Below are 27,004 nucleotides of genomic sequence, written 5' to 3' on the forward strand. Positions count from 1 at the left end.
ACATCTCCCCACACCTACATCCAATGCAACTATTAGTTGGTGAAGTTTGCTCCTAGTTTGTTCCTGACCTTCTTAAAGCACGATATGCAGAATGGAGTTCAACTGGAGGCACTGAGGTCTCTGGTTCCCTGAACCAATTCGGAGCTCCAAGGAAACCCAGCAGCCCTGGGTTTTCCTCCTATGTAAATTTAGTACATGTGGGCCAGGAAAAGACACAGTTCTTTTTTTAGAGCATCCTATTACAGTCTCTGTGATCCTTTTGGCTCAGACCCTTTTAATATCCTTGAAGAAATAAACTTTTCCATGAGCCAAACTCTGCAATTTATTTCTCAACTCATTCTCATCCTATTTATCTTTGCATGTTTAAGGTTTTGGACTTCCCAAACTAACTTAAAACTCCCAAATTCATGAGCAATGCCAGGCATATCTGTAGGGTTGGGGAAAAAACATGGGGAGTGCAGGAGAGGGAAAGGAGGAGGATTGGACCATGGTCTCAGCCCTACTATTGATGTACTCTGTGCCCTTGAGTGAGTCACATGGCTTCTCTGAAAATGGCATTGTATCCACAGAATGAAAAGTTGAACTACAATATCCTTTCCAGCTCTAGTATTCCATGGAGCTGTAACTTCTTTTCATATAATCCCATATTAACTAGCAGAAGATTCTTCATTTAACAAATCTTTATTGGAAATCTACTGCATTTCATTAGTTTCATTTCAAAGAAGGTAAATACAGTCATAGAACGGCTTGCCTTCGTTCATAGACAGTGGTTGCACTCCTACTTCTTGAGCAAAAACTGTATTTCATACATGAATATTTTTGAGATATTTGACACCATGTTTTATCTGTAGCCTATAAATTAGATAAATATATATTTCTTGATCTGACTGACTCAAATCCCAGTTAAGATCACTTATGCAAGTATAAAATAGATCGCAAGTGTTGGGTTTTCCATGAGAGATTAGCACATTTTTTATTTTAAGCACTGTTTTTATTTTTTCTCATTTGTGTGTTTTCTCTATTGTTCTGCCCAGAATATTTCAGGTGTGCTTAACTATTCACCTGGAAAAAAGCTTGGCACCAAGTTTTTATAACTATATTTGTGTCAACAGCTGCAGTGTATATATACATAGATACATAACGGGTGCCTGTATAGCGCTTCACAAATGTAAATGTAGATCAGCATGATTATGTATAAATATATACGTCTATACACATGTATGACCTTATTTCTAGTGGACAGTTTATATAAACATGTAATTTTTCATTTAATCACCATATATACAAAAGGATATCTATTAATAATGAAGTAACAGGGCTTTTACGCTTAGTTCTCTTTTCTTCTTTGTTTATTCTTTTCTCCCCTTCCACCCTTCCTCCTCCCCCTTCCTTATCTTCTTCCTTCCCTTCTCTCTTTGTTTCTTTTCTTCAGCTCCTGTCCTTACCTTGCAACTACATGTCCAATCAATCTCCCAGCTGTGTTCACTTTTCCTCCTTAGGAATTCTGACTTGCCATCTCCTTGCATGCTTTCTTGCAGTTCATATATTGTCTGCATTAGTCCGATACTCTCCTAACTAGTCTCACAAGACTAAAAGCTCCCTGAGAACAGAGATCATGTTGGCAAACTTATTCTCTTGGAGCCTAGCCTACCACTGGACACACACCTGGCACTGAATAGTTACTCTTTGAATGCATGGAATGAATGGGTGGATAGATAGATGGATGGATGGACGGATGGATAGATGGATAGTGTCCGTGTCTCTAAACAGTGGTTTTTCTTTTCTTTTCTTTTCTTTCTTTCTTTTTTTTTTTTTTTTTCCTCCTGTTCCCCAGGCTGGAGTGCAGTGGCGTAATCTTGGCTCACTGCAACCTCAGCCTCACGGGTTCAAGCAATTCTCCTGCCTCAGCCTCCTCAGCAGCTGGGGTTACAGGCATGTGCCACCACACCCAGGTAATTTTGTATTTTTAATAGAGATGGGGTTTCACCATGTTGGTCAGGCTGGTCTCGAACTCCTGACCTCAAGTGATCTGCCTGCCTCGACCTCCCAAAGTGCTGCGATTACAGGCGTGAGCCACCTCACCTGGCCAACAGTGGTTTTTCTAAAAGGCGACTCTGATATCACTCATTTGCTTAAAATTTCTCAGTAGCTTTTCATCTATTTCAGTGTAAAGCTCAGTTTCCTCCTTAATGTGGTATACAAGCCACTTCACAATCTTGGTTCTACTTAGCTTACCAGCCTCAGCATTTGTTGCTCTACAATTGCACTCAAAATCATAGTAACCTTAACTTACACTGTCTCCCAACTGTTCTCATGCTTGGAATACCTCCTCTTACCAATATTTTCCTTGTTAATACCTCCCTACTTTCCAGGACAGAGCTAATATATTTATGGGAATCTATTAATGATCTCATCCTATTTGAGGTTTACAGCAACCCCGAGGTAGGTAACATTACAGTAGGTAACACAATGAGAAACCCTATAACTGATATTTTAACACAAATTTCATTCCTTCAAAGCCTGGCACACTGCCTGGACCAACAATATCATACTCTACTCCCTGCCAGGGAATTTCTGAACCATCTGAGTCTCAGTTTCCTCTTCTGTAAAATGAATTTCATAAGACCTGCGTCACAGACTTAGTGCCAGCGTAAAAAGACCTGAGGCGTGTAATGTGCTTGGCACAGTGCCTGCACATTGAGGATGGTCAACTCATGAAGGCTGGCATTATTAATGAGGTTGCTGTTTTGGTTATGGTTACACTCAGTGCCTCTAGGGACTCTTTTTTACATCTAAGGGTTTGTCTCTAATAACCAGACAACCACAAGCTTTGCTAAGATTTCTACTCCTGTTTACTTGCTTGAGCATAATGACCAGACTCACCTTCCTGTCCTTTGGAAGCATTTGGTCCCTCTGTTGATTAACAAGAAACTAGGGAGGAAGGATGAGCCAGGCAGATTTGTCATCTTTGCTCTCCTGTGGCTTCCCACCACTGACAGTCATTTTCTCCAAGGAAGGGAGGAAGATTACTTCATCCCTTGCTAGTTGCAGGAGAAAGCCCATGGTGGAATGTTCATCTGGCACCCACCATCAGGAAGCATGCCTTAATGTTCCATGCTGTAACTTTTAACTCGATGTTAACAGGATAGAAGGTCCTTCCTTTAACAAATATTTATTTAGCATCCGCTATGTGAATATTCTATGGACTAGGCACACTGTATTAAGCAAAGGCTACATGGCATTGAGTGAAGCAGTGCTCTTTAATAGAGACAAAATGACAACGATCTTACAGGATTTTGATGACAGTCAGATGAGTTAACTAATAACTAGGAGATGTGTTTCATATACCGTAAAGTGCTGCCTTCAATGAAGTTGACTGAATGAGTAAGTGATACATGTGTGTCAACATCCCACAAAGTTAAGAGAGTCAGGAACTCAGTGTGTTGGAAAGCAGACAAGAAGAAAGGCTTCAGCTAGGTGGGGAGTCCTACTTGTGTTCTTCCCCTAAACTACAGGTTGCTTTGAGCCAGCAGTTGCTGCAAATAATGAATGAAACTAGCCAAGAAGAGATAGAGGAAATCTTGTAATTAAATCCATCTTTTCTTGCTCTGATGCATTATATCTAAGAAACCTCTGTGTATTTTCTCACCCCTCCTTCTCTTTTCCTCTTCTCTTCTCCATCTCCACTTGGTGGCTTCTCTCTTTCCTTGGCTAAGCAGAGGCAAGGAGGTTAGAGGTATTTATAGCCTTCACTGGCATAGTTTTTTCACTCCAAATAACTTTCTAGTATTGACATTATAGTGATTCCTGTTACCCTGTAACATTACCCAAGCATTTTTAAGCAAGGTTTTTTTTTTTTTTTTCTTATTTGCTTCAGAAAGGTCTAGGGTCACCACTACCCTCCCAACCAACCACTGATGCTGAAGAAAAAAAGAATGTGGCTAGGTGGGCATGGGGACGCATGCCTATATTCAGCTACTCAGGAGGCTGAGGCAAGGGGATTTGAGCCTGCAATGAGCTATAATCAGACCATTCCACTGCAGCCTGGGCAATAGAGCAGGACTCTGTCTCTTAATTTTTTTTTAAGGTGTCTAGTTGGACAACTTGAGGTCCTTCGTCTTACCATCTGGTCTGTCTCTCTCATGAGGCTCCCTTAAACAAATTAGAGCCAATCACTACATTGAGTCCTGGTTCTTTTTCTCAGTAGTGCAAGGAAGAGCTCTCTGGGAGTCTAGATGTGATCTCAGCAGAGAAAAATTCAGAAGTCGCTGCAGGCTGAGATCAGTGGGGATGAGGCATCATCTCCCTAGGGAAAGAGGAGAAGAATCCCTCCTTCCTTCTCCCTGCTCCTCACCCAACCCTCCCCTTCCTGAGTGAGACAGAGTGTGGAGAAGCTCAGTGGTATGGAATGACCGCATGTAGAGAAGGGGAGGAGCAGAGATAAGAGGGCTCCAAGGCTGCCTTTCAGCTCTGTTGTTCATGGTTCTAGACAGTTTCCTCCCAGGTCCTCAGTCTGCAGGGTGGATGCTATTTATGCTCACCTATTCTTTGCTGGTCTGGGATGGGGTTAGGATTTCTGTCAGTCCAAGTAGGTTTTACCAATGGCAGTAATACCACAAGGATTCTAATTTATTCTACTGTCCCCTGCATCCAACAGGGAGAAGAACAAAGAATACAGATTCCAAAATGAAACAAAACTCAGTTCCAATGCTGACTTTTACACTTCAAGTTGTATGAACCTGATCGATTCACTCTATATTTGGGAGCCTTAGTTTTCTCACCTCCTAAATAAGTCCTTGCAAGAATTAAAGAAGTTCAGGCGACACAGCGGGTGTTTAGCCATTATGTACCCTTTACTTCTTTTCATCTTAGGCGGCACAGCCTCCTAAGTGGAAGATGAGGAAGGAAAGTTTGAACATTGACTGGGTAGTGAGATGAAAGCAGTTTGACTGAATGTCTGGTGATTACTCTGAAATCTGTATTGCAGGGGTGGGGATGAGATGGATGCTGTGTGTATAGCAGATTCACCAAGGCACCAAGAACCTTCCTCTCCTTTTCCCCTCTGTCTAAGTTCTAGTCAGGCCAATTTCTCCTGGGGTCCACAGGAAACTCTAAGGATCAGAATAAAGCTCTTTCCTCAAGAACTCATTCCCTCATCTCTTCTGCGTAGGTCATCCTGATGTTGAACAGCCCTGTAAGTCCAGTGTCCGCACCTGGAGCCCAAATTCAGCTGTCAACCCACACACGGTTCCTCCAGCCTGCCCTGAGCCTCAAGGCTGCTACCTCGAGCTGGAATTCCTCTACCCCTTGGTCCCTGAGTCTCTGACCATTTGGGTGACCTTTGTCTCCACTGACTGGGACTCTCGTGGAGCTGTCAATGACATCAAACTATTGACTGTCAGTGGGAAGAACATCTCCCTGGGTCCTCAGAATGTCTTCTGTGATGTCCCACTGACCATCAGACTCCGGGACGTGGGCGAGGAGGTGTATGGCATCCAAATCTACACGCTGGATGAGCACCTGGAGATCGATGCTGCCATGTTGACCTCCACTGCAGACACCCCACTCTGTCTACAGTGTAAGCCTCTGAAGTATAAGGTGGTCCGGGACCCTCCTCTCCAGGTGGATGCGGCCTCCATCCTACATCTCAATAGGAAATTCATAGACATGTAAGTGCACTCTCTGAATAGGGAGTTTATTAAGTGGGTGGGTTGTGGAGGAACGTGAGGTGGGTCAGAGAGGCCTGGACAGGTGGTTCATCACAGCCAAGACTCATTCTATGGATTGTAACCCATCATTGGGTGTAGATTTGTCTTAACATGGCAGAGTTGATATCATGGGAAGAGCAATAGGAAAGGAACAATTAGACCTGGATTTAGTGACAAATCTGATGTGTGACCTTAAGCCTCATAAGCCTTTCTTAATCTTAGTCATTCCAATAGTAAATGAAGGAGAGTGGATGAGAGTAGCAGTGAGAAAATCATTTATTACTAATGAACGTAGAAGAACCGAAATTTGCTAAGGATTTTCTTTTTATATTAAATTGAAGACAATTTATGCATTTTGATTGCTTTTTCAGTGGGTGAATTGGGGGTGAAGTTATAGTAGATTGGCTGGGGGTTGGGCAAAATCCTAGGTATTTGCACAAAAATTGTGCTGGAAAGTGAATATCAATTTTAACAGCGCTTATTTTTGTCTTATTTCCTGAGGCAGAACAGTGGTTCAAACCCATTTGATCCTTAGGGCCTTTGCAGCTTTAGGTTTCTGTAACTCTTTTTGGATGCTCACTGCTCTTATGTGAAGTAGTACTTGTCTTTCATACTCACTTCTTGGCCAGGGAGGTGGCGCGCGCCTGTAATCTCAGCACTTTGGGAGGCCGAGGCAGGCGGGTCACCCGAGGTCAGGAGTTTAAGACCAGCCTGGCTAACATGGTGAAACCCCGTCTCTACTAATAATACAAAAAAATTAGCTGGGTGTGGTGATGTACGCCTGTAATCCCAGCTACTCGGGAGGCTGAGGCAGGAGAATCGCTTGAATCCAGGAGGCGGAGGTTGCAGTGAACTGAGATCACACCATTGCACTCCAGCCTGGGCCACAAGAGTGAACTCTATCTCAAAAAAAAAAAAAAAAAAAAAAAAAAATCACTCACTTCTCAAGCCACCTCTCTATTACTTCTTCCCCAAACATCCTCAGAATTTCTGTCTTCGGAGGAAGACCATCTTATAATGAAGCCATTAGTGCTTTTCCTGTGTACTAGAAAATGGGCTAAGGTCTTTGCATCTTTTACTCATTCCATCCTCTCCACAACCATAGCCCTATTATTCTTATTTTACAAAGAAGAAAACTGGGGCTTAGAGATGTGAAGTCACTTGTCCAAGATCACACAGTTAGGAAGTGGTGAAGGTAAGGATTGGAATTTCGTTCTGACTCCTAAGCCAGTGCACTCAACTGGTGCTCAATTAAAGATGTGATTCCAACTTCTGTTTTAATCTACAAAAAGGATAGAGTCTTCGCCATCTAATTTGGGTGTCAATGGTTTCTATAGGCCTTTTGTGGCTCTTTATTTGGTTCTAAAATGATATAAGACAATCTCCACTCTGTCTACTTGAAAATATTCACTAAGCCAATCATTAATGGAAACCAAGTTCTAGAGGAAACTTTTAATCTTTTTAAAGGGCAGAACCACTTTCAAACACTTTACCAGCACTTCCTTTTACATACTAGCAATTAATGTGCACATCACAGGCAAACTCTTGCTAATTCTTTGAATCAGAGATGAGGAACAGCTGTTTAAGGACTCAGAAAGAGCACTTGGTTTGTGTTTGAGAATGTACTTAAAATTTAAAGGATAGTCTTGCCTTAAAAATATTCCATAACCCTGTCTCTTCCATCTCCTCACTTGTCTAGAGTGGTAGAGTTCTATAAATATAATTCCACTTAAACTTTCTTTATAAAACAATGGAGGGAAGAAATAATAGATATTTTAAAATCTCAGTTTAAACTCCACTTTCATTTTTTTGCCTCGAGTTATGAGCCTATGAGAGCTGCCATGGGTTGAAGTGTGAAATGGTGAAGACTAATCTGAAGAAATGAAAGAACCCTTAGTGATTTAGCTTAGTTCTATAATCAGCAAAATCTCAGCTAAATCACTAACTGGCTCTACCCTCTTAGGTGAGTCACTTGTCCTTTCTAGTCTTCCGATGCCTCAACTTTGCATGCAGGAGGTTGCACTAGATTAATTCTTTTCTCTCTCTCTCTCTTTTTTTTTCTTTCCAAGACAGAGTCTTGCACTCTCACCCAGGTTGGAGTGCAGTGGTGCGTTCTTGGCTCACTGCAACCTCCACCCCCCAGGTATAAGCAATTCTCCTGCCTCAGCCTCCCGAGTAGCTGGGATTACAGGCACGCACCACCATGCTGGGCTAATTTTTGTGTTTTTAGTAGAGGCAGGGTCTCACCAGGTTGGCCAGGCTGGTCTGAAAACTCCTGACCTCGTGATCTGCCTGCCTCAGCCTCCCAAAGTGCTGGGATTACAGGCGTGAGCCACCATGCCTGGCCAGTTCTTCTCAATTTGGATTGCACATTTAAAAACTGGGACATTTAAAAATTGCCTGGGTCTCACTTGTATCCCATCTCCACTCTCCCCCCAGATATTTATTTAATGGTTAAGAATAAGGCCTGACCATTAGAACTTTTAAAATCTCATAGGGTGATTATAATTTGCAACAAGTTTAAACAAGTTTAAAAACTAGTGCACTTAAACAAGTTCTCAAAGTGTGGCCCCAGACCAATGGCATCAGTATCACCTGGGAACTGAGAAAGGCCAGGCTCTCAGGCCCCAGTCCAGCCTAGTGAATCAGAAACTCTGAGTGCAGGGCCTCTTCAGGTAATTTGGATGCTAGTTAAAGTTTAATAGCCACTGCTCTAAATTATCTCCGAGGCCCAGGAATCTCCAAATTCTCTTTCTCTCATGCAACTATTTGCTTAATTCACAAATATATACTGAGAACATTCTATATGCCAGATTCTGTACTGGAAACAGTATTAGGATGACTCAGACCAGTCCCTTTCCTGAAGGCACTCAAACTTAAGTGCTGAGCTCCTACCCACTTTGTAGAAGTGCCACGTACTGTGCCAAATCATCAGTACTGAGGTCGACACTCTTACGCACAATTTGTTCTTTCATTTGCTCTCCAAATATTTCTTTAGTCCCTACTATGTGACAGGCACAAGGGCTAGACTGAGGCTTTCATCGGCCTTCCTCTTCGAATCTTTTGTGTTTCAAGGAGTTTATTGGAGATCTGGGCTGGGATGGGCTGGGCTTCCTGACCTGAATGTTCTCTGAGACTGAAAAAAGAGAAACACATCCTTCCAAATCAACCTACCATTTCAACTCCTTTATCTCTTGGTAATTTGAGTTCTGAACCCCACCACAAATACCTCTTTGTGTGTGTATGTGTGTGTATGTGTATTTTGCCGCTTTCACATTTTTTCCATATCAAATAAATTGGCTCTTGTACAAGTTCTATATAAAGACTGTTTTGGAGAAAAAGAGGAGAGGGAAAAAATGCTTTCTTTTTCTTTCCTGACTCAACCCATTACATGATTCCCTTTGACCTTTGTCTTCATTTTTTTTCTCTCAACAAAAATATTTATTCTTTCTGTTATCTACACTGGAGATAGTTTCCCAAGGTATGACAGTGATGAAGAGAGAGCCTTCTGTGCTTACCCCATGGAAACTTCTAGTAGACTGATTACTTTTGGCCAGGACCAGAAAGAAATGTGGAACATCTCAATCTCCCTTAAGTGGAAACCCCTCTATCCAATGAGAAATGACACTATCAGAAGAAAGAGGAGCAGTGCCAACTCTGCTACAAACTCATCATATGACACAAAGACACACTGCATCACCTATTTGGACCTCAGTTTCCATATCTGTACAATGAGAGGCCAACACATTAAGCCTTTCTCTATGGGTAGACACAGAGAAGGTGTCTGGGGTAACAGGTGATTCACATACTTTTTTGTAGGAAAAGGAATTCAATAGGGATTGTCTGTAAGAATCAGTACCCAGAGGAAACCTCACTGGCTCTGTATGCCCTACTGAAATGTGGACCATAATAATAATGACAACCATTTAGTAAGTATTTCCTCTGCTTTAAGCGCCTTACAAACACTTCTGAGGATAGGTGAAAAAGCTTACATTCAGAGAGTAGTTAAACTAACCTCATACAGCTAGTAATGACATAGACAGGCCTCAAACCTAAGTCTAATTCCTAATTCCGCCTTCCTAACCACTACCCATACTACTTCCTACTACAATAATGTAAAGGCAGAATTTTAGAGCTGAGAAATGCATCCAATCTGGCCAAAGCTCTAAATAGAGCAAGCGGAAGACAGCCTTACAAGTCAGAGGCCACTAGTCCACAATCAGTCCCTGTGGCCCACCCTTGATGTCTTGGTGTCCAATAACACAAATTACACAGGCGGTTCTTTATGCTTCTGGCTGGGAAGAAATAGCAGGGAAGTATCTTTTTCTCCACTTGGCTGTCAAGTGCTTCTACACTGAGCACTGTGCTCCTTGGCCTATATGGAATCTTCAGATTTCTCCAAGAAGTAAATACTCTGGACAAAACTAAGAAAGCAAAGTATAAAGCAAACCAGGAACAGTGAACAGCAGCTCACTCTCGTTATCCCTCTACTTATTGGTCTGTCTCCTTCATCCATCACTTCATGCAACAAATACTCACTGGGTATCTATTAGGCACTATGCACTATTTTAAGAAATGGTGATCCAGTGGTGCTGAAAGCTCAAGGTGCTCACAGTCTATGGGAAAAGAGAGGGACAGGCAAGCAGTGTCATTGCAGTAAAATAATATTCTGATGGAAGAAACAGAAACACAGAGTCAGAGGTTTCTAACCCAAACTTGGAGGAATTGAAGTCTAAACTTAGAACTAGAATATCAACTCCCCGAGGGCTAGATTTTTTTCCTGTTTTTCTCCTGGTGCATTCCAAGCACCTAGAACAATTATAGACACAAGGTAAGCACTGAGAAAATGTTCTTTAAATGGTTCTGGAATGAAGAGTGAGAAGGAGTTTAGCATTTGAAGAGAAATGGAGAAGCCAAAATGTACTAAGCTTGTACTATGTGTCAAGCACTAACTAGGGACTTTACATAGATAATCTCATTTGATTTAATCATCCCAACAACCCCACAATGTAGGTGGTCCTATCCCCAGATTATAGATAGGGACTGGAAACTCAGAGAAGGAATGTGGATTATAGTTTACAGCTATCAAGGGGCAAAGCTGTGGTCTGTAAGTAGATCTGTCAACTCCAAAGCTAGTGCTCTTGATCATTCCTTCTCTGGTTGAACAAGTATGTTTGTTTATGCCTCTGTCTTCTTAGATCCTCAATTTAGAGCTAGAAATATTCTTAAAAGTCATCTCTCTCAACTGGCCTATTTGTGTATCCCAATTTAGTCATCTATTCTTCTCTCACATTCAGACCTGTAAAGCTTCCAACACAATCTATATCTATTTTATCTCACCTCCTTGGCATTCTCAGTATAATTCTTTGGGGAAATGAATAGACATAAGGAAAGGAGATGTTTATATGATCCAGGTGGACATTCTTGTGAGCCCAGATTTTACAAATCAGATCCAAATTTTTGCCTCTGAACTCCAAATCCTTTGAATACCCATCAATTAGAAACTTTAGTTCATTCATCAATTCACTTGCTCAGCAAATATTTGTTGACTCCCAACATGAGCTTAACTACTTTCTAACCTCTAGGGATGTGATAATGAATATAGCAAGAAAAAGTTTTTGCTTTCATTGATTATTACAATGTAGTTGGGAGAGAAAAAAGAAGCATGTTATTATATAATATCCCAGTTGGAAAAGATTTAGTGATTTTTAGATAGGTGGTCAGGAAAGTACTCTCTGATGAGATGACATTTGAACAGAGACCAGAAGTGTCCCCCAGTAACTTATAATGAAAGCTAGCTGAGCTGCCATCCCTGGGATCCCAGCCTGTTTGGAATATGAATTTCTTATAACATGATCCTTCGTCCTTGATCACAGTTTGTGTTGTATTATATTTAACAGTGCTTGTGGTTTTTCCTTCACCTGGTTCATATTCTTAAGTACAAAATTTATGACACTTAAATGACACAATAGGGACTCCATAGATACTTGTTGAGCATGTGAAGAATAAGTCAGCAGTAACACAAAGTGGGCTCTCAGAAGATGTGTCTCTTGCTTTCAGATCTTAGTTATAACATTGATATATGATGCCATATTAAGCCTCAGAGGATTTGGAAAGTTTAGCCCAAATCAGGGTCAGGTGAAGGCACAGGTAGCTCTTACATGCTGTTTCTATGGCTCTTGAGCTGAGTCACCACTTTCTTTCTTTCTTTTTTTTTCCTAAGCCTCATTTCTTTTTATAGCTCTTTCCGTTTCTCACCCTGTCATCCATCCTTTGTTCTTGTATGTATTAATTTATTCATTCATCCATCAACTAGTGAAAATCTAATATAATCCATGTTAAGTAATACTTGTCCCATTTAACAAATATTTATTAAATGTCTGTTCTGTGCTAGGAATACAGCCCTGATTAATACAGACATGATCTCTGGCCTTATGAGCACACGGTTCTAAATGAAAAATATTATACTGCAGCATGAAAAATGTTATGGTGTGAGGAGCACGGGGGGCAGGGGGGCTGTGAGAAAACATGGGAAGGGTGTCTAACCCAGCTTGAATAGGTAAGGAGGGCTTCTTGGAAGAAATGACATGTAAACTGAGACTTGAAGGATGCATAACGGTTGATCATTGAAGAGGTTCACCACAGTTCAAATGGTCAAAACTAAGCGGATGTTCAGCCAAGATTGATAAATGAATGAATGAATAAATGAAGGGAGGAAGGAACAAGCATACTGCATGTCAGAAGGGCATGCTCAACCACAGATCAAATGTACAGCTTTGAGATGGAAATTGTATTAATTTGGGATATCTATCTACTTCAATTCTTAGGTAAACTTCAATCTTTTTAGCTGCTGTACAGTATCCCATAGTATGAATGTGCTACAGGTAATTTAGCCATACCCCCTGGGCATTTAGGTCACTTCATACATTTTTCTGCTGCAAGCAAATGTTGCAGTGAGCATTCTCGTACAAACAACCTTGCAGGCACATGCATGCAAGCATTTCGCTAGGGTCAATACTGAGAAATTGCTGGTGATAAGCTATGGGCCTTTTTCATTTTAATGGACACAACTATGACATTCTGGGCAGGTGAACTAGCTTCCACCCCACAAGCAGTGTGTGCCAAGACCTGCTATTTTGTATCACGACTGCTTATTATTTGGCATAATGAAAGTGTTTTTTCTTTGCACTTTTTTGCCCACTTTGATGGGAAAAATATGACTTCTCATTGACATTTCTGTTATGTGCTCTTAAGTAAGCATCTACTCAAGTACATTTACTGGATAATTGCATTTCCTGTTCTATGACCTGTCTATTCATATCCTCAATATGGGCCTCATCTTTAGTCTCCTTCACACCTCAATTTCTCATTCGTTAAATTGGGATTTCAATGTCAGCCCTATTGCATATCCATTAATGTTATCAGAATCCAGGGTGAAACAGGAAGTTAAGAGGGAAATAGCATTTATGCAGAAGTTACTCTGATTCTTCTTTTATGTATTGATATATTTATCAAATGCTGATTTAGTACAATCCCTGTGCTGAGAACCAAAGACTTGGAACCAACCCAAATGTCCAACAACAATAGACTGGATTAAGAAAATGTGGCACATATACACCATGGAATACTATGCAGCCATAAAAAATGATGAGTTCGTGTCCTTTGTAGGGACATGGATGAAACTGGAAAACATCATTCTCAGTAAACTATCGCAAGGACAAAAAACCAAACACCGCATGTTCTCACTCATAGGTGGGAATTGAACAATGAGAACTCATGGACACAGGAAGGGGAATATCACATTCCGGGTACTGTTGTGGGGTGGGGGGTGGGGGGGGCGGGGACAGCATTAGGAGATATACCTAATGCTAAATGACGAGCTAATGGGTGCAGGAAATCAACATGGCACATGGATACATATGTAACAAACCTGCACATTGTGCACATGTACCCTAAAACCTAAAGCATAAAAAAAAAAATCAGAAGAGAAAAAAAAAAAAAAAAAAAAAAGAGAACCATGACATATTCTGAAGATACAATAGGTAGCAAAAATCAGCCCAGTTTCTGCTCTCAACAGGGCTTAAATTTAGTTACTGTGTTAACCATCTTCACATTGCTAGTATTACTTGTAGCATTTACTACTGGTAGCACTAACATTACTGCCAACAATAACTACCATGTAGTGAAAACCTCATATATGCTCAGTACTTTTTTATAAGTCTACCAATGATGTTTAGGTATTAGCATGCCTGACTTCTTAGATGGAGAAGCTCAGACTATAAGAGATAAGGTCATTGATTTAAGGTCCCCCAGTTAATAGATGGCTAAAGCCAAGTTTTATATCCCTTTGCCTGACCCCAAAGGGTGTGCCTGGCAAGATACAGAGCACAGTCATTGTCATAATGACTAACAAAGGACAAGATGGTATCTTGATGGATGGAGAAAATGAATACTAAAATTAGATCTTCTTATTTCCAAAAGCAATAGAATAAACACCAAAAAGAGGAGAAAGCAAAATTTTTTTATTGTTTTTTTGAACATTTAAGCAGACGAGGAGGAGGAGGAGGCTTAGGAACTGTGGATATGGCCAAACCAGCATGATTTCCAGTAACCTGTTGCTGAAATGCATGATTCAGGCTGGACCCCTTCCTGAGCAGGGCCTTCTCCCACGCCTGCCCAGCATGGTTTTGCCTACATTCTGATGTCCCACCCACCAGAAGAGATGAGCAGCATCAGTAGAGAGAGTTGTTTTTCCAAGCCCAGAATGAATACCACTGCTTTTAGCTCAGGCCAGGGGAGCACATAGTCAGCACAATCTCACTCTGGTTCTGGAAACCAGGCATTATCCACCTATGACTCCCTCTCATCAATCTTGGCCAAGTATTTCTCAGAATGAAATATGGGTTCTGGGAATATGAGGATAAGCAAAAGGGCTTAACAAAATCAACTGATCTCCAGGGTCAGCAACAGCCATAGAAGTGCTATCTCCAAGTGCCTTCTCAATTTTGAAAGGGTGAAGGGCTCCTGTTTGGTGCTAATACCACCAAAATTGCTTATATAAACTTTTATAGAGTACTCTAATGCACTACTAAACTTTGTAGTAAGTGAACCATTATAGGTTCTCTTCTACAGATGGGCAAACTGAGACCCATAGAAGTTAAGAATTGAACAGATAGCTCCATTGATAAATTTATTCATTTGTTTGTTTCTACATTTATTCACTCGTGCATTTAATAGGAGTGCCTACTCCATGTCAATCTTTGTACTGGGAGTGTAACTCTGAATCTTATAATCTGGTAGGAGAGCTGAATAATAGCACACATAAAATTATAATTACCAACTGAAGAGTATTATTATAAGAGGTTATAATAGAGTATACATCCCCCTTAAATTAAGAGAGAGTCTGTAGAAGATGAGTAAAGATATAAGAAGGGGCCAGACTATTATAAAAAGACAAAAAATAACAGATGTTGGCAAGGATGTGGAGAAAAGGGAACTCTTATACACTTCTGGTGAAAATGTAAATTAGTATAACCTCTATGGAAAAGAGCATGGAGATTTTTCAAAGAACTACAAATAGAACTACTATTTGATCCAGCAATCCCACTCCTGTGTATCTACCCAAAGGAAGATAAATCATTATATCAGAAAGATACCTGCACCCATATGTTTATCACAGCACTGTTCACAATTGCAAAGATATGGAATCAACCTAAGCATCCATCAATGGATGATGGGATAAAGAAAACGAGGTACATGTACACAATGGAATATTACTCAGCCATTAAAAGGAATGGAATCTTGTCGTTTGAAGCAGCATGAGTGGCACTGGAGGCTATTATCTTAAGTAAAACATCTCAGACATAGAGAGACAAATACCTCATATTCTCACTTAGAAGTGGGAGCTAAATAATGTGTACACATAGACATAGAGTGTGGAGTGAGACAATATGGACACTCAGAAGGGTGGGGGAATGGAAGGGGGTGGATGATGGGAAATTACTTAAGGGGCACAATGTACATTATTCAGACCATAGATAGCCCCCAAACCCTGACTTCACTCTGCCATCTATGCATGTAATAAAATTATATTTGTACCCCATTAATTTATACAAATAAAAAAAGAAGGGGCCAGATTATGAAGAGTTTGTGGCTCATGTTGAGTTTAGATTTATTCATTATGAAATAGAGGGACTAAAGCAATCAGGTCTGAGATTTTATAATACTGCCCTGGTACTCTGTGAAGAAAGGATTGAGGAAGGGTGAGTGAATCCATTCAGGGTTGACTGTTGAAGTCCAAACCAAAGATGATGATTATTTGCATAGAAAAGTGAATGAATTGGAGGTATGTTTTAAAGGTAGAACCAACGGGACTTGGTGATAGATTGGATTCAAGCAGTTTAATAAGAAGTAGCTGTTTAATGACTCTCCAATTTCTGGTTTGAGTATCTGGAATGAGGGAAACGTTATTTCCTGAGATAGAGGAATATATTTTAATTTATTGTTTTGTTGGGCATGGGATAGATCAAGAGTTCAGTCTTAGACATATTGTGTTTGAGATGCCCATGAGTCGTAAGAGAAGAAATGCTAAGAAGGCTGTTAAACATGTAGGACTGAAATTGCTCATGGCTGAGCCGGAACTATTGCCACACAACCCATGTCTACTTACAACATGGTAAGAAACCTCTCCGCAAAGTAACAGAATCTTTTTCCATAACCGTAAAATTACTACTATCTCATCCACCATATTTTCTATCCCACTTATCTTTCAATGAATCATTAAAGATAAAGTAATCTGCTCAATCCTGATGCCATCCAAATAGAAAGAAAGCAATACTCTATATGGAAAATTGTGTGTAGTTAACATAACCCTTCCTGGTTTAGAATGATTTTAAAAGGCTTTGAGAAGGTGTTTTAAATGTATATTTGAATGAATTATCCAAAATGCATTAGGCCTGTTCTCCATATAATGATAGGAAAAATGTAATAGGTCTTTACAATGGACCTGACACACTTCTCATTAATATATAATCTCAAACAGATATCTTAATGTCCTCAGCAGATTTTTACCCCCTTCTATAAAAGATTCTCAGATAAACTATGTAACAGGCCCACATACACCCAGCTGGTAAAATAATGGATTTGATGACTCTAAGCTAGGACTATTTGTGTTATTATACAAGTGTAATACAAGTGTAATAATTATATCCATCATTTATTGGCTATGTACCAGGCATTGTGCTAAGTGCTTTAAAAAGTTTTTCTTATTTAATCCTTTTAAAAAATTCTTTGAGCTTTTATTATTAGTTCCACTTTACAGCTGAGAAAACTAATGTTTAAGGACGTTAAGAAACTTCTCTCTGGAAGAGTTAGAGGTGAGATTCTTAGCCACTTCAACCTTGTGCCTCTTATAAACATGCATGAATAAACTTGAGTGGAAAGAAACTTCCTGGCATGCAAGACTGTTGGTTAGAATTGAGATGATTCTCCTCAGAAATGATCAGAGCCTAGACATTGAAGTCAAGTTTTTTAAAAAGCAAGGTTATAGATAGAAAAGAAAATGAAGGCCAAATGCAGTGGCTCATGCCTGTAATCCCAACAATTTGGGAGGCTGAGGTGGGAGGACTGCTTGAGCCAAGGAGTTCAAGACCAGCCTGGACAGCATAGAAAGACCCCATCTTGACAAAATAATAATAATAATAATAATAATAATAATAATTTAGCCAGGTGTAGTGGTGTGTACCTGTGGTTCCAGTGACTCAGGAGGGTGAGGGAGGAGGATCACTTGAGCCTGAGAGGTCAAGGCTGCAGTGGTGAGCCATGATCATACCACTGCACTCCAGCTTAGGCAACAGAGTGAGACCCTGTCTCCAAGAATACAGAAAGAGAGAGAGAGAAAATAAATGTTGTTACCTTGGGGAAGGGGATGATGGGTCTTAATCATCCAGCTGCACCACATTGCTAGAGGAAATGTGTCTATATCTGTCAGCAGAAAAACAAATAGAGCAATTGTTTTATGTCCAAATATTTCTATAGATGTCTATGGATTAATAGTTTCATGACATATTAATATCAATTCTGAGAGGGAAAAAGAGGTCTGTGTGTATGCAAGGAATGCTAGTTTCAACTCTGTTCAAGAGGTCTTGTTCTGCAGAACTTCACAGAACATGCTACTTTTCATTGTGAGTCTCCCAGAGGTTGCTGGAATGCTTTATGTAGTCTATTCTGACATTGTTTGAAAAAGGTACCCTGTTTTCTTATCACATATCATAGGACTAGCATTACTGAGGAAGCTCCTTTGGAAAATGATGAGTTAGTGAAATCAGGTTGCAATGCGTGTCCTGGTGTCACCTACTACTTTGTTATTTTCCGTTCACCCTGGGGGTAGGTAGGATGGACTAGACTTGGTTGTGCTGCTCCAATTCCTGATTTTTAAGAAAACAAATAAATGAAGAGGAAAGAGAAGGAAAATAACAGCTGTCAGAGCAATTACAGATGTGAGAAGAATGGAGGAATTTATCTCACACTGGGCATTGGCAAGAGTGGACAAAATCTATTCAGTCTGTGCTTGGAGACGCTGAGAATCATGAGGGCAGGTCTTGGTGGGTTTATGTTGTGTCTGTTAAAACACAACCTCAGACACCACTTTAGAGATGCTGAATTTGGAATCAGGAGATCTGACTCCCACAACAGCACCAGCCTTGCTGTGGAACAGCTTTCTTGCATTGTTTAAGCTTAAGTTCCTTCCCTTGGACAAAGTGGGTGACTGTCCATATAGTCTAACAAGGAGTGGTGGGAAAAACTGATAAGATAATAGACTTGCAAGAACATGATGCAATCTAGCGAACTGTAAAGATTTAAATGTTCATGATTCTTTCTATTGTTTGATTTTTCACTACACTTGTTCTTGGCCAGGGCCATGATAGAGAGTATGTGTAAAAGGCAAACACTCTGACACACACAGACACACACACATCAAGCAGTTTCCCGTAAACTCTACCAGGAGTTGCTATGCTTCAGTGTTGGGTTAGAAGAAGGAAAAGATAAATTGTACTTTAACCTTTGTAACTGAGCTAAAGAAAAAATAAGAGAGAAGACACACCATGTGCTGGCCCTGGATCAGGAGACCTGGATTCTAGTACTGGTATCCTGAAATTTTGTTGTGTCCTTGATCAGGTGGGTCCCCAACTGTGGGCCCAAGACCCCCGTCTATAAAATAAAGGGGTAGGTCATAGCTCTGACATTCTCTTCAGATTATCCTTTAGCTCTCACCTGCACTCAGTGCATCTAATTAAGTAAAGACGGAGGCAGCAGGTTACATGTCACGTTGTTAGTAAGTCTGAACTTTGAGTTTGGGGGCTGGCCATCTAGATCTAAAGAAAGCCTCCAGGCACAGTGGGACTCTCAGGACTCCACCTAGACCCAGCCTCTCACTTAGGACTTACAAAGCTCTTCCTTTGAGACAATTTCAAAATGTTTTGGTGCATTTTTCCTGGATGGCATTTTAACTTGACACTGAGATACTAGAGTTGGAGGCTGTGCAGTATCTGCCATGTTATTCTCTATCCTTAGCTTCTTGTGCAAGGCCAGACATCATGTAGATGGTCAATAAATGCAGATAAATGAATGCATGCATGCATGAATAAATGGATCAGTAAACCCTGTGGTACATCAATAAGTGGTCAGAAAATCATGATAATACACATCATATCTGGTATATTGAAGGTCTTTCTTTTAACGTCTAAGGTGGATTAGTTACTAGAGGATTGAAAGGACAAATGAGAATCTTACAGCATGGTCACTGCTCCTCTTGGGGCCTCAGCTTTCTTATCCTTAAAGCAAAGGCATTGGGCCAGAAGGTGTAATTCTGTGTTTCATTTATTCAACAGGCAATTATTTAGCACTGTCTGTGTAACAGGTCCTATGGTGGGCAGTGAAGATAAAGCAGTCAGTAACGGACATACTAGCCTTTCAGGAGCTTAGTCTACTTAATGTGAAAGTAAACACATAAACAAGTGATATCTAACAGTGCCAAAGCTGTTATGTAAAGGGAAGCACATGGGCTAAGAGCTCCTCACTCAGCTTCACAGGTCAGTGAGAATCTCCTGAAAGAGGTAGCAACTAAGCCAAGGCAAGAAAATTTAGCCAGGGAAGGAAGGTAAGACTGCTTGCTCAGGGTGGTGGCTGACGGTAAAATTTCAAAAAGAGAGTTTGAGCAAAGAGGCCAGAGAGGTTGACAGGGGTTAGATCACGATGGTCCCAGAGTTCATTGCTGTAAGGTCTGGACTTCATCCTGAGAGTGGTGATGAGCCATTGAGTGTCTGTAACGTAAGAGAAGCTCTTCATTAGATTTGGTTTTAGGACATCTCTTTGGCTGTGTGTGTATGTCTGGATAGAAGTAAGGATGGAGGCATAGACCATAAATGGTAAAGGAGGAAAAGCAATGTTGCCAAAACGGAAATAGATGATGGCACTTGTCTATGGTGGTCAAGTGGAAATGGAGAGCACCAGATGGGGCTGAGGGATATTAACAGGATAAAATACTTGGATAACTAATCAAAAGGAGGAGGCAGTTGAGTGTGTTATGAAAGATGCATGTGTTACTGGTGTCACTGAAACACACAATGAATGCAGCTATAGAGGCATATTTGGGTTGGGATGAAACAAGGAGGAGTTCAAAAGTGCCTTCCAGTTGCTGGCCTGTGAATCAGAGGCAGGCATACAGGCAGTTCACCTTCAGCCACAACATTTCTTTCCTATGTAGAGATGCAGGAGCAATTGAGGCATACATGTGCATGTTTGCATGCATGTGTGTGTGTGCATGTACACGCATGCATGAGTACTTGCACGCACGCGCGTGTGTGTGTGTGTTGGGAGCAGGCAAACAAAGACCTGTGAGACCACCTGTTTTCATCATCCACTGATTCTCAAAGTGTAGTCCAATGTTCTAAAGAGGTCCCATGGGGGATCGGGGGTTAATCTTCCATAGAACTAATACCTATAACATTACAAGACTCAGGCTTTGTTTTCTACCCAGGATTAATCATTCACTCATGGGCTTTAATACAAGCCAGACACCACCTCACTGTGCAAAGCAATGCCAGCTCCCCTTCCATTCTGATGCTGGCTTTTACATTCTTGTTGTCAGAGTGGGAACTAGGTTTTTGCCGCAGTTTCAGAATCCTATGAAGTGAAAAGTTTAGAAACTTCCATCCAAGGATGTTAGTCAAAAATGCCAGGACAGCTGGACTCTGCCATTTATTTGCCATATGACTTGCGGCCATTTATTTCCCATATCTGGGCTTTAGTATCCATCCCACAATAAGAAACTTGGAGTAAGTGATATTCAAAGTCATCCAGCTCTGATTTCTACATATTTGTGTTTCCTTCTTGAGCTAAGCTCTGTGTATACGAAGTCAGTCTCCAAAAATTTTAAGCAGAGCATTTTGAGATGCTTGAACTTCTTACTGTCTAGGAATTAGACTGAAAAACTCTCAGACCTGGAAAGAGCATTGAAGATCATCTATGCCAGGACTGACACTTGACATAGGAGAGAATTGAGCTGAAAGAGAGGAAGCCATTTCTTCAGAGTCACACAGCCATTCAATGGCAGAACAGAGAATTGAACTTAGCGCTCCTAATTCCCAGTCCAGGTGTTTCTTCCCCTATGTAACAGAGTGCTGGACATTGCCCAGACCTTGGGAGTCACATTTGAACTCAGCTCCCTCTGATCATAGAGAAGTCTCCCTTGTTTGCTGGGAATGAAATCTTAGAGAGCTGACATAGTAACGTCATGGCAGCTGGTGCCAGTGATGGGGTTGGTATAGGAAATGAGAGAACGCATTTGGCTAAGCTCAGGGTTCATGTGACCCTCCAAGAGGCTTCATTTCAAAACAAACTCAACTTTTTAGGTTCAAGTTCTCTCTCCCATCAGAAATGTGACTTCCTGCTTCTAAGAAGCAAGGCTTACAAAAGGGCTCAGAAGACTTTGTGGACATCAAATAGCTCTTACAAAATAGCATTTTGATGAGTTAAGTGTAAATGAATCAGAAACATAAGGATTACATTTTCCCCAAGTGCACATGGGTTTCAGAATTGAGGGGAAATGTAGTTTGCTAACTGCACGCTGGCTTTCATGGAACTCAAGCCACTCCTGGGAAGAGTAAGGGGAGAGAAGAAAGAGAAGCCCAGTCCCCAAATGGTTTTAGATGTGGTGCCAAATTCGAAAATGCTGTTGGGTTTGCCCTCTGCCAGTAATAAAATTGCTGGCCACCCAGAGAGGCCACAGGGAGGAGAAAGGAGATGGCTTTCTTTACTGGCCCCTGGTCCTCCACAACTGTGTTCGGTTAGTGCCGCTCAATCACCAGCTGTCACTGGGGCCCTCCGCTGGACTCCCTGGCCCTGACTTGGCCTCGATTTTCACACTCTGTAGCGTGCCTTGTTTACCTCCAACTGTATCTGGTGTTTTGGCTCCCAGAGTCCTTGGCGACTGGTCAGCTTGTCACAAGCCCCTGCTCTGTAATCAAGTGACATGTCCATCACCAGTAGAATGTTTGGGGAAGCTGTCACACATCACCTTTGGTTGCATTCAGGAAAAAACAAGAGTTCTTTGTAGATCTTTTCCTCTCTCCCTTCTTTAATGCTATCCAGGTGTGGAGTTTCCTCCAAACTGTTAAATGTCTTCCCTTCGAATCTCAGTCTGACACAAATTACCAGTTAAATCTCAGGACTGCTGTTACCTTATCCTGGGATTTGAAGCTCTGGATCTTTTATAATTTCCACATTGTCCCTCCATTCTTTCCCTTCTATTTTGTTTTATTGCACCAAGAAAGTAGAAAATCATTTCAATTGGTGGTAAAAGATGATTAAAACAAAATAACAAAGGCCTTGGCTGCAAACTGTTAGTTTTATTAAATTGGCTACTGTGTTTTAAATTAGTACCAGGGCAAATCTTTGGACAATTATATCAAAGACTGCTGGAATTAATCAGTCACATGTACACAATTGCTCCTTTCAGAGCCTTATACAGAGTAAGGATGGCGTTGCCAGTAGGAAAAGAAAGAGTTTTGCATTACCTGTGTGAGAGGGATGGACCCTAGCCCCATTGAGAAGGAATCCAAATGCCCAATGGAGTCTCAGATCTCTGTCATCTCATTTTTCATTTATTTAATCCAGACAATGGGTTGGAGCTCACAGTGACCACCAGGAGAAATAAGAAAATGGATGTTACAAGGCAAAAGGCCATTTTCCCAAAGATTTTTTTCTTGGCACTGAGTCCTCAGCATGACAGCTTTGCTTTAATAAGGGGGCACCTGAAGTGGAAAGGCTGCAGTCTACTGAGTAGCTGGGTCCAGAAAGAGGGAAGATGGGTGTGGTGGGATCCCAGGCTATACAAAGACTGGATGCAGATTCAGTATCTCAACTACCGTTAGCGCATCTAAGTTCTGACTTCTACAGCTGGAGATAGGCTGGAGGCTTGGAGAATTATTGCATTCAGTTCCTTGCGTTTACAACAGTGATTCTCTGTCACTTGATGGTTCAAGCCCCAACATCTCACCTCAGAGCCTCCTGCCATCTACTGCACACTCCACCCAACCATTTTAGCAAAACATTTCCACTTCCTTTGGTTTACTCTGAATTTCAGTCTAAATGAACTGTTCTTAATCTAGAAAAAGTTTACCTCTGTCTTCTTTTATGCTCTTTCTACTGCTCAGAGCACTATACTTATCATTCACATTTTTTGATATGTGTGCTTTCTCAAACTATTAATTCATTCAACAGATATTGCTGAGAACTTATTCTGTGCTAGGCACTGCACCGGGCACAGAGATACAGCAAGGAAGGGCTAACGTTCTCTGTCCTTGAAGCACTTAACATACACCAAGGTAGTCAGGCGTTCAACATGTGATTGCAAAATGTGTGTTCACTTTTGTAATAAAGTATGGGACACTAAGAACACCTGTGGAAGGAAACCAACATAACCCAGCTACCAAAAAGAAGCCTCCCTAAGCCTTTTTCATTCTTTAAACCACTATTTGGTCTTCCTCTGCTAGCACTCTCCAAACTCTACTTTGTGTTACAATCACACCCTACTTGGTTTATCCTCTCTTTTGCCCTTTGAACTGTTTGAAACCAATGTCAGCATCTTCTTCATCTTTGGGTCTTCCATTTTGACTGAACTTCATACATTTTTAAAAAAATTGAACAATAAAGGTAATGTCCAGAGAAAAATAGCTGATTGGGTCACAATCACAACAAAAACTAATAAAACAGTAGCCATTTTTTTCTGATACTTGATCCACAGTCAGTATGTTAAACTATCTTTCAGAATATTTCTTCCCAAGGGCATACAATACTTTCTGTCTCAGATCCTTACCAACCACCCCCGACCACCAATAAAAAGTGAGACCAAAGTACCTCTCAGTCAACAGAAATAAAAGGATTCGTTAAAAATTCAGAGTAATACTCAGACAAAATTGGAATTAAGGCATACATAGTCATCACTCAGTGGAAAAAACTGTGTATATAACTTTAATATGTGAATATTAAGAAATAAATTCTTTTGAGAATACTAATCGCAGCTCCAAGGCCATTCAGTAAAGAAAGACATTTTGTAAGTTTTAGTTCTTGTTAAATAAAATAGAATATAAGAATATCTAGCATACTACCAAAATTTTCTAGGTACTCAATTTATTCCATCCTATAGGGAATATTTGGTCTCTTTGCCTTCAGGTACTGCCTTTTCAACTTTCCTTCCAAACTCATTATCTATACTACTACCTAAATGGTCTTCCACCAAACAAGTATGATGATGTCATTTGCTGGAAAAGCCAGTCCTTTCCTCTTTCTCCTGATGACTTCTTCTGACTTTCTCCAGTCAAGCCAGTGTACCTCCTTGGGAAATTTTCTCACACTCCCTCCCCGTCATCCAGGGTAAGAAACCAACCCTCTGTGCTCCTACAGCCTCTACATTTTTTTAGGCTGTTTTAAAGCCTCAATTTTAATGTTGTCTCTTCCCTGCCATCCAATGAACATCCTAAAAGCAGGACCATATTGTGTTCATCTTTGCATCCCAGAAACCAGTGAAGGCTATTTGGATGGATAAGTGTAAGCATATCTAAAACAAATATATTTATTCAGAAATTTTAAAAAATAATCAAAGCCATAAATACAATCAGCTAGCATTAAGCTACTATCTGGATTTACTTGTCAGTCTTTCTTCATGAACACTAAATATGAAGTGATATTACAAATTTGTGATCTTATATTTATACAAAATAATGTGTGTATGTGTGTTTATACATAGAAAAATACTGAAAGGGCCAGGCATGGTGGCTCACTCCTGTAATCCCAGCACTTTGGGAGGCTGGGGTGGGCGGATCACAAGGTCAGGAGATCGAGACCATCCTGGCTAATACAGTGAAACCCCGTCTCTACTAAAAATACAAAAAATTAGCCGGGCATGGTGGTGGGCGCCTGTAGTCCCAGCTACTCAGGAAGCTGAGGCAGGAGAATGGCGTGAACCTGGGAGGTGGAGCTTGCAGCCAAGATTTCACCACTGCACTCCAGCCTGTGTGACAGAGCAAGACTCTGTCTCAAAAAAAAAAAAAAAAAAAAAAAAAAGAGAAAGACACTGAAAGGATCCTGACCAAAATGTTCCTGGTAGCTGTCTCAGGGTAATGGAATTTGAGATTAGTCTACTTTAATTCTTTCATATAGCCTTCTAATTTGCTATAATAAGCATGGATGATTTTTATTTTGGGGGGAAAAAAGCAATTGAGATTATATACTGTCACTTCCCAGTTTTTTTTAAGTCAGCTTCCATTCTAAAGATATGTTAGAGTTGAAACTATTGTTCTCTACCTTTCTACATTTAAAAAATATATTATATAATATAATCTGAGTTTCACCTTCCTAAAATACTTTAGAACCATAAAGGGAAGCTTGTTTTGTCTTCAAATAGTTTTTGTGGTCTGTATTTTACTGGATATTACTATATGGCTCACTAGGGTGTGCTCATCCAAAAAGTCAGCTCAATGTCTTGGAAAGATAAAGGGTTCTAGAGTCAAACAGCATGGTTTAAATCTTGCTTTATAATTATTACATCTCTGACATTGAGCAGATGACTGAACTACACTAAATCTCAACTGAAAAAATAATTTCTGCCTTTCAGGTTTATATTAGAAATAGTATGGAAAATTTGGTAAAGTAACTAAACCAAAAACATTTGCAATATAAGCATCCATTGGATATTCTAGATAAAATATTACAGATATAACTAGCATCCTTTAAAATGCATGACTGAGATCAGAAAAACAGAAAAGGATATTTCCAGGGGCAAGACATGCAAGAAATAAAATAGAACTGGGAACTAAACAGGTAAACCCTGGATCTAAATTTGTTGTTGGTATAGTTTGGATAAGGGAGAGCCATCAGTTTTGGCAATTGAGTGGCTTGCATATTCTTGTTCACCCCAGGAGAGGAGATGTGGCTTTGCAACTCTGCAAGGTAGTGTATTGGGACTAACGCTTTTAAAATAAGGATTTTAAATGAGATTTGCAGGACCCCTGAAATGACCCCTGAAAAGCTACATGTTTAGTGAAAGGGTGTACTAGGGAAAAAATATATGTATGGATATGTCTAGCTACCTACCTTAATACCATGACAATCAACATGATTTGACTTAACTGTCATTAAGACTTACTATCTTTGCCTAGGATCTAAGTGGAAATTTATAACCATTGTCTTATACCTCACAAAGACTTGATGTTTGAATTTATACTGCTCAGTATGGTGTGAAAATGTCTGAGCTGAAAAATTAAGTGAAAAAAAAAAAAAAAAAGATTCCAGGTTAGTGATGTTGCAGGGGTACCTAGAAATTAACGTAAAATTGCTCTGAGGGAGGACATGGACTTGACCCAGGGAGCACATGATTCCCACAGATTAAAACCCACTGAATCTGAAAATTAAAAACATGAAAAAAGTAAAAAAGGTATCAAAATAAGGGTCAGTAAACAACCTAGGGGCTTTTTACTAAATTTTGACTTTGGTGAGAAGTATACAAATTAGTATTTTAGAATAAACAGAATACAATAACAACAAAAAATAAATAAAATTAGAAAGTACAATTTTCAAAGTTAAGATGAACAAAGAAGAGACAAATAATGGAAATTTTAAAATTTCATAAATCCAAGTGAAGGGAAGAAAGGAGGAAAGGAATAAATAAGCAAGGAAAAAATGGAAACATAAGTCATTATACTAATCAGATTAAAGTCAATTGGATGAAGATAGAGATT

The 27,004-nt window shown here is 40.3% G+C and overlaps 1 protein-coding gene across 1 annotated transcript in view; it reads left to right on the plus strand.

Moving 5' to 3' along the window:
* The window catches only part of PAPPA (pappalysin 1), a 246,402-nt gene that overhangs the window by 75,757 nt on the left and 143,641 nt on the right, over window positions 1-27,004 (plus strand). The window contains 1 exon segment of the mRNA XM_032164971.2: window positions 5,171-5,669. Coding sequence (XP_032020862.1) covers window positions 5,171-5,669 — 499 coding nt within the window.

This window comes from Hylobates moloch, unplaced genomic scaffold (genome assembly GCF_009828535.3).
Source record: "Hylobates moloch isolate HMO894 unplaced genomic scaffold, HMol_V3 SCAFFOLD_10, whole genome shotgun sequence".
NCBI lineage: Eukaryota > Metazoa > Chordata > Mammalia > Primates > Hylobatidae > Hylobates > Hylobates moloch.